The following is a 13,405-nucleotide window of genomic DNA, read 5'->3' as shown; positions in this document are numbered from 1 at the left end:
TAAATTTTTAAAATCTACAAGGTCCCTTAATGCATCACTTAATTCTAAACAGTAATCAAAATATTTTCCTAAAATTACATTCATAATTTTTGTTTCGTTTCATAATTAAATAATTTTTAACACTGTGAATGGATGATATATACAATAAATCGATACATTTATAGCTACTAAAACTTTTACTATAATATATTTTTTTATTTGTATACATACATATATTTGTAGCCATACTATTGATTTTTACTAACGTTAATGGCGTTGAGGAAACACTTAAAGTAATTCATATTTATTAGAATTTTTTTGTTTATTGAATTAGACCTTAGGCATGAAATTAATTTCAAACAGCAAACGAACAGGTATATAACTATTGCTTGAAATATGTACGTATCGTTACTTTCCTTCAACGGTGGCACATTTGACAAAAAAGTTTGGCTTATTTTGAAATGGACGAGTTCCAAAGGTGGAATAAGGTTTCTTTCTCCACTATGGTCCCTACATAGACTGTCCAAACGCTAGTAGGTTTGTCAAAAAGTAACCACAGTCAATGGTACAATCTATAGAATACGTAAAATATAAATTAAAATATTTATTTTTTTTTTAACATATGTGCTACTTATATTTCACATAAACTTATATTCCAGCATTGCAGTGATAATAGGGCGGGTTAAAACAAAAATTATTTTGTAAAAATATAATGACCATGAACGTTATGTGTGAGGCAAGAACCTCTTGCGACAGGCTTAAATTTAGGAGTGTGAAGTAGTAATTATCAAGATTTTGTAATACAAATCAGGAGAAAGAAATTCCAGAGAGAAACAAGAAAAAAAAAATTAAAACTCTGTATTTACAACATTTTTTATGTTAAAAAAGTCTGATTTAGGCACCTTATAAATTGAGATCTTCCCCAATTTAGATTGAAATCTTCTTTGCAGAAACATTTTTTAGCAATTACTTTACAGTGCATGATGCCCTCTCCATTTTCACAAATATCTTTTGTACCAATCTGATATGCGTTTTTAGTTTTTTTGTTTTTATCGGCTTTATAAGAACATGGATGAGATTTATTTAGAATCTTTTTCAATTACAAAGTTCATAATTTATGTTAACAGTATTTGACATTGTTTATGTGCATGAGTAATAATTATCACTACATAAATGAACAATGTATTTAAACACATCCTAGAAGTCCGAACAGTAAATAAAATATTTAATAACAAAGTAAATAAAAAGCCTAATCAATGCTAGATCGCTTATTATAAAAATTATCAGGTGCATTGGATTGATTTAGGATAAGGATGAGGATATATTAAGAAAATAATTTAACCTAATTCAACAGAATTTATTTAATATCAATACAAAATAATTTTAAATATCCTTGTAAACAGATTTATAATAAAAAATCAGGTAACATTGAGTTGATAATCTAGGAAATAATATTTTTTAACAATAAAAAAAAATACTAAAAAATTAAAAATATTCTGTGGTAAATGTCGTCAGGCGATTAAATGAAAAGATCTCACTGTTAATTGTATGACTAATAAAATGTATTGGTGTAAATTCTAGACAATAATAATTTTTTTAAAGTTTGATGATCTAGTGACGACTTTTCCATTGATGACAATAAAATGGCAACATATCAGAACGATTAATTCAAAAGGCTTTCTTCATTATGATATTGTTTAATATGACTTACAAATCGAAGTTTAGAAATTAAAGTGAACGTTCATTATTTTTCTTCCAACTTTCTTCGTTTTTCGGAGACGAATATATTTTCGAAGTCAATCAGTAGGAGGCCTCGTATTCGGGGTAAGCTGCTTGCTGCTGTGCCTCTTCGGGTTTCTTCTTAGGGTAGTAAGGGTTCTTTTCAGCGTACAAGTTCAGTCTGAAACAGTATAATAATGTTAATTCATTTATTATCAGGGATTGAAACAGTTATTCACCGTTTGCAAACAGTTTTATTTTTCAAAATAATTACTTCTATGACGCTTTGATATATTCAAATTCTAAATTATGAAGGTTTAAGAAAAATAAAACAATGTTTGAAGATATTAACAAACTATCCTAATGTCACTTGACATATTGAAAAAAAAAATTAAATAGTTATAATATAAATTTACAATAATAAAATAAATATTAATATAAATATTTAAGGAAGGTTATAATAACTTAACAAGCGTTAAACAAAAAAGTGTGGTTACTTTTCAGCTAAAAAGAGTGACTGCTTATTTCCATCTATTCAATAAATCTAACTTTTTCTACAAGATCGGATTAATCAACTTTAAATGTATCCAATAGTTTTAGTCATCAAAGACTTCTGTTGTGTGCGATTTACTAAAGTCTGTTAAAACTAAAACTGGTGGAAAAAGACTTCAGAAGACAAAACATCATTCTTAAAAAAAAAAACTTTTTTCCTCCAGATATTTAATTAAATAATTGCAACTCATTGACCATGACCCGAACTCTTTTGAGACGGTTATCAAAGTATTTTCTCAATTGATTAAATCAGTTAAGATATATACATTTTGCAGTGAATTGCAAGGAAAATATTTATTACTTTGATGAAAATATATATTAAAATTTTAACTAATGTGTTAATTGAATAAATATGTCATTCACCAAATAAACTTTTTTTCCTAGCATAACTATACAAATGTTGTTCCTATTGCCGTGTATTAGTCACAATCGTGAAGAACTAGGGAAGCCGAAGAAATGATTTTATTTGAATTGAAACAAGCATGCAGTCTTTGTTTTTTCATCACAGTTATTAGCTGTACATGCAAGGCCTGCCCGCGCTGTGGGCTCAACCAACCGTCCAACGTGTAGGCGCAACTCATTTAGATTTTATAAATTATTGTTTTTTTTTTAATGAAGTAAAAGGAAACAATTTAACTAAATGTGTCGTTTTATTTTCAGTAGACTGTTTTGATTTTTACCATTGATCCAGGTTCATCACCTCTGACAATCTCCTTGATTATTTTTTTAATTATTTATGCATGTTGCAGCTTTCCATATCCAGCAACAAATTCCTGCACTTAATAATTTAATCTCTACTATTGCTCATAAACTCAAAATTTAATTAAAATCTTACGTACTTTCCTTCTTCTGCTTCTTCATTTTTGTTCACCTACCACAGAGCAGTGTGAGGAGCTTGCTTATAGAGCCAGATCCATAATCCACGGTCCTGTACCATCTCTCCGCGCCATGTCCAGTCAATACCTCTCTTGTCAAATCTTTGACTGCTCCATCCCAAATATTTCTCGACCTTCCTTCATCGGCGCTCATTTCATACCATTATTTCCTCTTGCATTCTTCTAACATAGCCAAACTATCGTAGTCAGTTTCCTTCATTACTATGTTCGGCCAGTTTCATTCCCAGAATACTTCTTATTGTAGTATTCCTGACTTTGTCCCTTCGTATATTCCCCTCCATCCTCCTCAGGTATCTCATTTCCATTGCTTGGATTTGGCTTTTATTTTTGAGGTAGTAATCCTAGATTTATTCATGTAAATCAGTAAAGGGATAAACGTAGTCTTATATACTACTTTTTTTACCTTCTTCATAACTTCTTTTCTTCCATGAAAATTAGCATTTTGTGAATGGAAACATTTTTCGGCCAATTTTATTCTACCTGGGACTTCTCCATCTATCCAACCGTTTTCGCCAAGGTGGGCCACAAGTACTTGAAATCTCATTGTCTCCTCTCCCTTTATTCGTATTACACTGTCTCCTCCTACTCTCATTACTCCTAGGCAATTTCTTCAACGATATATAGCTGAGGCAGGCTCATAACCTATCTACTTGACAGAAGATATTTTTTTGTATAATTTATATTTTTATCATGCAAATTATCCACATGAAGATACCTTCGAATTTAGTTCCCTCTATTTCAGGATTCCATGCATTAGAATACGTTGATTCATCGTCTTTTATTTCTAAAATAGCATTATTTGAAATTAATATTATCTGTAGCTCTGGTTAATCATGTTTTTTTTCTTTTTAATCTGATTTACTGTAATATCCAACTTATGATTTTATATATATATGTATATATTACTTCATTATTAAATTAAATTAATTAAATCTCCCATGAAGGGTCTGGGATACAGTACTTTGTAAGAAAGTACTGTTACTAGACCAACGGTTGTGCAAGCTGGTGATTTATTCTGATCAAATCACGCTCCACTACCAGATTTTTACTCAATTAAGGGTACCTACTTTATGAGGCTGGGTGGACTTTAGGAGGGTTCCATAACACAGAGGGTTGACTCACGGTTATAGCGTAACAGAAATTAATTATAGTGATTAAAACTACAAATACGTGATTAAAACTTTTCTAGTGATTAAAACTACAAATACGTAGTTTACTAGTTTAGTTTACGTAGTTTCTAGTGATTAAAACTACATATACGTAAAAAAAAAAAAAAAAAAATAATTTAAATCGCCTTACTGTATCATGCAAAATGTAACTGCACCTTAATATATATCATGTATCAATTATATATTTATAGTAATAAATAAAAACGACAATTTAATAAAAACAATATAGAATTTTATATCCCTTTAGGATATAAGATACGATATTATATAATATGATACTTACTCGTAGTAGCTGGGAGCTTCATTACAGTTAACGTTGTACCACCAATCACAGGCGAATTCTTTCTGGTTGAAGAGGGTACCGTTGGAGCAGAGGAAAGAAGCACCTTGTTCACCCTCCCTACCGTCGTGGCAGACGTGGTAGGCCTAAGAGAAGAGATATTTTAATTAGGTTTAATCATGATCATAAAAATGAGAGTCTAAAAAAAAATAAAATCTTTATAATTCACAATTACTAAGGAAAACACCTTATAAACCACATCAAGTCCACCTTTTTTAACACAAAATTAAGTAATAATAACAAAAACTTATCCGATTTTTATTCTGCGTCTAGATATATTACAAATTTGTCTAACGTTTTGGGCTAATCTATTGGTTATTTTTAAACATTTTCATTTTTATGCCAGTCAACATATTAAAAAATATTTTCAAACATGCTTTTGATTGTGAAATAAAAGCCACAAGAAAAATGACTTAAGTAAATAAATAGTTGGAAATAACCAGAGTTTTGAGTAAATACAATCTCACAAATACTTCCAGTAGTTTATATGTTGACTGGGGTGAAGATGAAAATTGCTAACAGAACAGGCTGAAACATTGCAAAAATATGAAATATATGTAGATATAGAATGAAACTCTGACAAATTCTTATTATGAAATTTTATATTTTTTATAAATTAAGTTTAGTTAATTAAATAATAATAGTGACAGATTATAAAAAATAGTAATGTTTACTGGATGCCGATTATAATAGAAAAGTTATTTAATATTAAACCACCTCATTTGTAATTGGAATTCATTGTGATAAAATAATTAACTTTCAGTTACAGTCAGTATGTGTATTTTTTTATTTTTTGTTAGGAACATGAGGCCTGATGCATTGCAAATAATTCTTGCCGGTTATACCTTTCCCTTATGCAATGCTGTTTTGAAACCAAATCGAGGACAACTTTTATCAATGAAAGAATTGGCCCTCTCACTCAACACGATCAGATCAAGGTGCCCAAACAGGACCAGACCTGTTTTAGTTTTTGAACCTGTACTTCTTTACGTTAATAAAACTTTATGGAAAAAAAACTGATCATGTAAGGTTTCTGAATTATTGTATGGAGTAGGAAAATAAATCGATTTATATTATATAATATACGAATGTTATTCTGACACATTCGTTTATTATATAATATAAATATTTTAATGACATTACTTTCGTGTTTGTTATACATACAATCCAATAGAATGTATCTACCAACTTTCTCTTAACACTTAAATTTTTATTTAAATATACATTTATATTTTTTTTACTATAAATTTTATTTTCATAATGTATTTGTTCAATATTTTCAAACATAATTATATCTATATACCTTAACCTATGACCTACCTGACATCCAGTCTCCACGTTGGCGTACATTCCAGGAGCGAATGGTACATGAGCGCATGAAAAGGATGTTGGAGGAACGGACCTGAAGAGTGGATAGTCAACTCCTGGAGTTCCTGGGACCTTGGATAGATCCTGCTCATCCTTCTTGTGTGGAGGTCTTCCAACCAGAGCCACCGAAATGGGGACCGGCGACCGCTTCTGCTGTAAAAGTAAACGAGGTATTACACATTTGTATTATATAAATACCACTATACATCCGAGACATCATCTTATTCCATCATATCTTCCAATAATAATGAGGACCAAAAAAGGCTCGAATTTCTTTAAGGCAACTAGATTCATACCTTCTTATTTGTCACAAGGATTTTAAAATGATCAAAAAGGTTTTTTTTAATAAAAAAACAAACCTGTTCACATTGTTAGCTATAATTAAAAATAAATAAATATATATTTTATTTATGAATAACTAAAGAAGAAAATAAGAAAAATATAGGTAGGTTCGAATCAGAAAAAAAGCGAGACTGCCCGATGGCTCTCATTTACAAGTGTATTAAGAATATATTTCTATTCTTAACAGAAAAAAAGTTATTCGTTATTTCCATCTCAAGAACCCTAAATATATTTTTATCGCAATCGAAAAATAAAAATGAACAAAAATTTTCCCTCTCTCTCGTATTTCATTTTTTCGAAAATCATCAAAAATAGGGATAAATTGAACACCAAAAAATTAGGGGACGCATGTAAGCTAAAGTTGTGTGATGCGCGCACCACATTAGATTTTGAATCTACTAAAAGGAATAAAAATAAAAGTTAATGAGGAAAATTTATTAACTTGTTTTGGTTTGTTTTTTATATCATAGCGAAATTGATAATTTACAATTGATTTGCGATTTACTCTCATACATTCCATACTAAACATTACTTTTTACAAACAAAAATATTATGTATCAATTATTAACAAAAATAAACCGTATTGCCCAAAGTCCGAACTATTTGAAACCCAGCCTTATTGTACATCTACATCAGAATGGAACTAAATTCATAATGTCAACTCCATAGGGATCATTTTGGGATACAGTGATCAATCAATCCTGTTAATTAATTTGAACAAGCTAATGAGTTACATACACTATACCCAGCCCTCGAGAAAAAATGCAATTTTAAATTGACTAATCAATGTTAACCTGATTTTTTTTTCGGGTTCTCGTGTGGGTGAATCAGCGAAACAATCATGGTTTCGTCCACAATATATTTTTTTAATTATTCATGCCCGAATAAGTTTACGATCAAATGCATCTGATTAACTGAATGACATCATAAATGTTTAAAAACAAAAGGAGTAATAATAAATAAGGAGACTCCAGTTAAAGGGTTATTTTAATCATAATTCATTCTACTTCGTCTAGTCATAAAATATGGGAGTCAGATTGCAGAAACTAAAATTTTGTTTTCGTACCCTTCATTAAAAATAGTAGATTAGTATTTCATACATATATAATACATTTCATATATTATATATGCAAGAAGAAACAGTAGAGTTGGGTTAAATAAAGTGGGAATTGGTTGAAAGGTTGGCTCATAATAGTTTTTTACTAGAGTTTAATTTTGATCGCACCTAGAACATTTTTCTTTTATTATTTTAATAATTAAATACAATGGTAGAGGTGGAAAAACCCAATTGTAAACGTTATTAACCTCTTACAATGCAAAATAACGTTTAAAACATAAACCATTAAATTGTTGCTCAGTCTAACTTCTTCAAGAAAGGGTCAAAACGACGAAAAATTTATCAAGTTTCACGTTTTAAATTTTGTTCATCATACCCTCCGATCTAATTATTAATTATTAGTAGTAAAATTACCACGTTTATTGACAATAATTTTAAATTCACTGACATATTTAATTTGGAAATACTCCTTCGGATCAAATACATATTAGGTCAAGTCATAAGTAACTTCCGATGCAGCCGAGTAATGAATCAATGGTTCATATCTACCAGCTATGACTTGTCATTACAAGTTTTTGATTCCACTATATAGACAGCTTCATTTAGTCTTTTTTCAGCTGTTCTGGGTGATACACGTTACGTTAAACTGTTTTTTTAACCTCTCAAGTTGATGGTTTTTGAATGGAAAAACCATTAATTCTGAAGAGCAAATCAGGCAGGCTGACGAAAACTTCTTCCAGTCCAAACCAATCATACTTTACTCAAAATTAATTGATAAACTACCAGGAAGATAAGAGAAGGTCATAGATAATAGTGGCGAATACATAATAAATTAATATAATTTTTCTATTTAATTAGAGGAAAATAAATGTCTGATGAAAAACGGAAGTTACTTATAACTCAACCCTAATATAATTATGTTCTATATTTAATGGCTGCGATCTTTAAAAAAATTAAAATTCTTTAATTGACAAATTATTATTAATTCGACAAAATAAGAGAATTATGAAGGCTGTACGAAGATTTGATAATACATTATAGTCTCAGTGCGTTATTGCTAATTAGGAGTATTATTATTCTATTATTTATTTTTGATATTATTTTACTTTATTATTATCTATTATTTTGGGTTTTGACTTTATAAAGCTTTGAAAAAAACTTTTGTTTTATATTAGTACGAGTTTAAGCAAGTGCAGATTTATAATAATTTTATGGATAATAATTAATATCCTTTGGAATATTGTGTTTTAAGTTCGAAATATAAGAATATAAAAAGTATAATTTTAGGCGTTAACTGTTTATAATCTTTAGTTCTGAATTGAAATCCAAACCCTTCACTGATTGCTTCTAAAAACAAATAAATGAGCCCTCTCGCGGAACTTTGTTTAATATCATGTAATAAACTGCTATTAAAACCTCTATAAATGAGGTAATTTGTGTTATTTCGTTAGATAAGTTCCTTGACCGGCTTTCTAGTGACCGCAACCGGTTATATAAGATCTCACCTATAATTCGGTGACAATAGGGTTCTAGGTATCGGAATGGGCCACGGTCTGTACCATGATAGTGGTAACTACTATGTGTCCCAGTACAAATTGATAACAAATCAATACACAGCAACCGGACCAATGGATTTATTATTAACAATTTTTTTTAATTAAATAAAATAAAAAGGTCAAATTTATTATGCCAACACAATCAACCATTATCAAATGTTTCATAAACTTATTCACGAATTTTTAATACAATGATTTATTAAAAATACTTTTATTGGTACTTCAATTCCGTTTGGAGTGTAAAAAAGTATAAGAAACCCATCTTTATATCAAAGCAACATAGAAAAACATATTTTTTCCTGATTGATCAATTTTTGTTTAATATTTATTTTCAAACAATCCTTGATGAATTATTATGAATGAAACATATTTTCAAAATAAGCAGTTATACTTTTTTTCATTGTCCTGGAGACTTCTATCTTGTTGATAGCGTATTTCGGAATCTCTTCTGTATTTTAACAGAAACTGTTATTTTTGCGATAGCGTTGTTCTAAGACAAATTTATTCAGTAATAATAATAATAGTTAGTAACACAATTATAATAATAATAGTAATACAGCAATAATAATAGTTAGGGTTTAATAGTAATATATATTTTCATACTAAAAGTACCAATTATAATTTTGCTGTTTTTTTTTTTTGTTTTTTTATGAATTACCGACTGTTCTATACCTTGAATCATATTTAACCCAAATCATTTTTCATTTTTAAACTAAATTTGTAATATTGAGGACCTTCTATTTTAAAAAAGACACAATCGTATGCTTTCGATCAAAACAATGTTTTGCTCCTCTGATCGATGATTGTAAGTATAACAGTATAAATGAACTTAAGTATGAATGATACGAAATAAGGAATTAATTTTGAAATAGCCATATTAGAAGAGAGAGGATTTTTTTGGTATAATTTTGCTTAAGGAGTGAACCATCTGTACATTAGGTCAGATCAAATAATTCCCCAAGATCAACATCATTTTGAATGGCAGATTAAATTTTACAAACGGATTGAAAATGCAGACTAATTTTTGTAAGAATCTAAAAAAGTATTTTATTTTATAACAGAAGATATTTTTCTGAAACAACCAACTCTAATAGAATTAAGAGAATCGACTAGGACCTACAAACAATTAAATGTAGACTTTTCTAGCTTTAGCGTTCAATGATTAAATCAACTGATATTTGGTAAAATTTAACTATTTCTAATTTGACATTATTTTTAAAATATAAATTTCCTTTCTTAGCTTTTTGTTCACATTTATACAAATAAAAATTAGGTTATACTTTATTAAAATAGTTTATTGTTTTTGTAAAGTAACAGTAAAAGACGAATTTCTTCCTACAGAATAGTTGTTTTTAATGCTTATAGTTGTAAGATTCTATTGATCCAATAATAGAAGAGCCAAACAAGAAAAAAGTCATTTCACCCCAATATTTTGCTTAATGTAAATTGCTTTAATGAAAACTATTTTTTTAAAAATTAATATTATAAACTAGCTTTAAATTCACTAACTACTGATTTTTCAGTACATTTTTCATTAAAAATTGTGCTTTTCAAAAAACAATAAATTATTTGTATGATATTTGCATATGAAATTTTATCCGAACATCTAGAAATGAATTCATTTTTTAAAATATCATGAAAACTACAACTCGTACGAAGAATGTTTAATTAGCTTTAATTTGAGTGCTGGCAGAATGTCTAATTATTTCTGAGATATAATTTTCCTAAAATAAATTCTCTAACTACCGATATTTAGTTATAAAACTATAGTCTCACAGTATGACATTTCTGTCCCTTCAATATATTTCATTAATTTTTCAATTTATTGGGAATAAAATAATATTATATATTCTGAATTATATATTTGGATAAAAAAATTTACGATCATACTCAAGATGTTTTCATAACTTTCCCATCATGACGGGAAGTTAGCCCCATTTCGCTACATTTTAGTTTTGTTTTTTTATTTTCTAATCCTCTTTATTTATATATTATTACAGTTACAAATATATAATATAATACATAGTATATATACAGATTACATACTGACTTTGTTTGCCGTATGGCAGTATAAGATGAGTTACAGGGTCCGCTGAAGACGGTTTCACATTGGTAACATCCTAGTTGGGGGCTTGCATAGAATGGAGAGGGACCATTCCGGCTGGTGGTTACATTTTAGTTCGACTTTCTACCCAGTTTTATATTAACATGTTTTTTTTCTAGTAATTGAAACGTGAAAAACTTTCTTTAGATCTCTGTTCTAAGTCCTGTTATACACACAATCTTTATATCTCGTAGAGTACAGTATAAACACACAATTAATATATATGTTGGCAATATAATTCTACAGACATTGCGAAATCCGATGAGCCCCGTCAGACAGCAGGGTCAATCCATTTTCCAATTTACAAGCGTATCCCTTCCCTCATTATCCTCTTGAAATGCAGTACAAGAGATGTCACCCATTATTGTTACCTAAAGCCCATACACCCTTCGGGCTTAGAAGAAAAAAATAGTTATATAATCAATACATTAATATAATATATAATAATAATAAGCAATATAGTTAATTAATAAATAAATAGCCAGCAGAGCGGTCCCTCCTTACTCAGTAATAAAAAAACGGAGCTATGCACTGAAGTGCTACTCCAGCTCACAGCGGACCATTCCTAATTCATATAAATTACCTTCGGGCAATAAAAGGATAAACATTGTGTTAGAGTGGATTTATGTATTTTTATCATATATAAATAGGTTTCGCCATATATATATATATATTTGTATTTTTAAAAAATACAAATATAGAGGAGGGCAAGAAGCAAACAAAAAAAACTTAATATAATCTAAACAGTTTTGTAAACATAAAATATTATATCAAGTTTTTATTACAACTATGTTCAACTGACCTAGAATAATTTTAAAATTGAATGATGAATATCAGTTTTTCACAGCCTACACCCTGTACCACACCTAGACATGATTTTTTTTTAATATATCTTTATTGAAATTTACAACTGTACATTTATACATATACATCCAGTAAATTTGATTTTATTTTATAATGGAGGTACAGGCCTGTAGAGAAACAACCCATTGGTAGCACTCTAATGACGTTTTTACATTAGCAGATCTCGTAGCCATCTTCTTTTCAGTCATCTCGGAGGATTGTCAGTGATAGAAAAAGAAGCAAGAAACTATTGGGTTTGGATGGTTAAATAGTTTGTAATGGAAGGAATGATATCTATAGTTCGGGCTAGATTGGTTTCATATGGAACATCTTATGTATGGCTTTATTTGTGGCAAAGTAAGGATCATTGAGGATTTTACGAAGGATTTTGGATTGTAAGGATTGGATACGACAGGAATTCGAAGGTTTAGTGGAGCCAGATTGGCCTGATTACAGTCATGTGATCAATCTTTTGTAATAGATTGGAAGTTTAGACCGTTTGTCTAGTAAGTACAGTAACAGTCAAAATCGAAGTGCAGTTTCCTGTCTTTTCTGTCTTGTGTGAGGATTCCTGGTTAATCGCTTGTCCAGTTGTAGCCCAAGAAAGCGGATCTGTGCGACAGGAGTAAGAGCAACATTATTAAAGGATACTGTAGGGCAGATCCAGACATGAAATAAAAATAAAATTCAGAGTGATGCTAAAACAACCTCCTTGGAGTTGGTTCAAGGTGAAGAAGATCCAAAAACAGGTTTAAGATTAACCATCAAACAAAGGTCACAAAAAATGTCACTTGTAGCAGCTGCCGAATGGCCATGAGCTGGAGACGGTACAGCAGAAATTGAATCCGGATTCGAACAGTTGTTTACGCTAGGTTTTGTCTGCAGTTAATTAACTATATGTATATATACACATATTTATAAAACAATAATCCACTAACTATGAGTATATGCTGTTACTAATGTTAATATAATGAAGTTTCATAAATAACGAAATATTCAACATAATCAGTTAATGAACCGTATGTGTGAGAAATGATAGGTATGTGTGAGAAAAAGAGAAAATCAAAGAGAAATACCGGAGATATACATGGAACATTTTATTTATATTTATAATTTTATATTTTAAGTAAAGTAATGAGGAAATTTTAAAAAAGAAAAGATATTAATAGGTAGCTTTTAATTTTGAAAACAAATAATAAAATTTCAAGAAATTTTTTAGTTAGAGCTTCTATTTAGACCTAGTATTAATCGGATATCATTGATCACATGAAAATAGGAGAATAGTGCTTAAGGTGTCTTACTGAAAAAAAAAGTTATACTTATTAATAACTAATAAAACGATTAATTAATGATCGCCAAACCAGTCTCAACCGAGTGAAACCTACTGATATAAGACTTGTAGTTGATTTGTCATCAAATTCGAAATGATTAAGTTTGAGAATAAAGAAAAAAATAGTAGTAATAATAGAAAAAAATAAGA

At 29.3% G+C, this 13,405-nt stretch overlaps 1 protein-coding gene across 2 annotated transcripts in view; it reads right to left on the bottom strand.

Moving 5' to 3' along the window:
- Positions 1 to 1,315: 1,315 nt before the first annotated feature.
- The window catches only part of LOC106688957 (uncharacterized), a 19,567-nt gene continuing 7,477 nt past the window's right edge, over positions 1,316 to 13,405 (bottom strand). Inside the window, exons 2-4 of one of the 2 annotated variants that reach the window (XM_014433685.2) lie at positions 5,976 to 6,173; positions 4,599 to 4,741; positions 1,316 to 1,879 (exon numbers count right to left, since the gene is read on the bottom strand). In XM_014433685.2, the coding sequence (XP_014289171.1) occupies positions 1,780 to 1,879; positions 4,599 to 4,741; positions 5,976 to 6,173 (441 nt within the window). In that variant the 3' untranslated portion in view covers positions 1,316 to 1,779. Of the gene's footprint in view, positions 1,880 to 4,598; positions 4,742 to 5,975; positions 6,177 to 13,405 lie in introns of both variants that reach the window. The other variant, XM_014433678.2, reaches the window with a different exon arrangement.

This window comes from Halyomorpha halys, unplaced genomic scaffold (genome assembly GCF_000696795.3).
Source record: "Halyomorpha halys isolate HHAL.00 unplaced genomic scaffold, Hhal_1.1 Scaffold45.1, whole genome shotgun sequence".
Taxonomy (NCBI): domain Eukaryota; kingdom Metazoa; phylum Arthropoda; class Insecta; order Hemiptera; family Pentatomidae; genus Halyomorpha; species Halyomorpha halys.
Note: the sequence above shows the minus strand (reverse complement) of the source record. Positions and strands in the feature narration are given on the sequence as shown.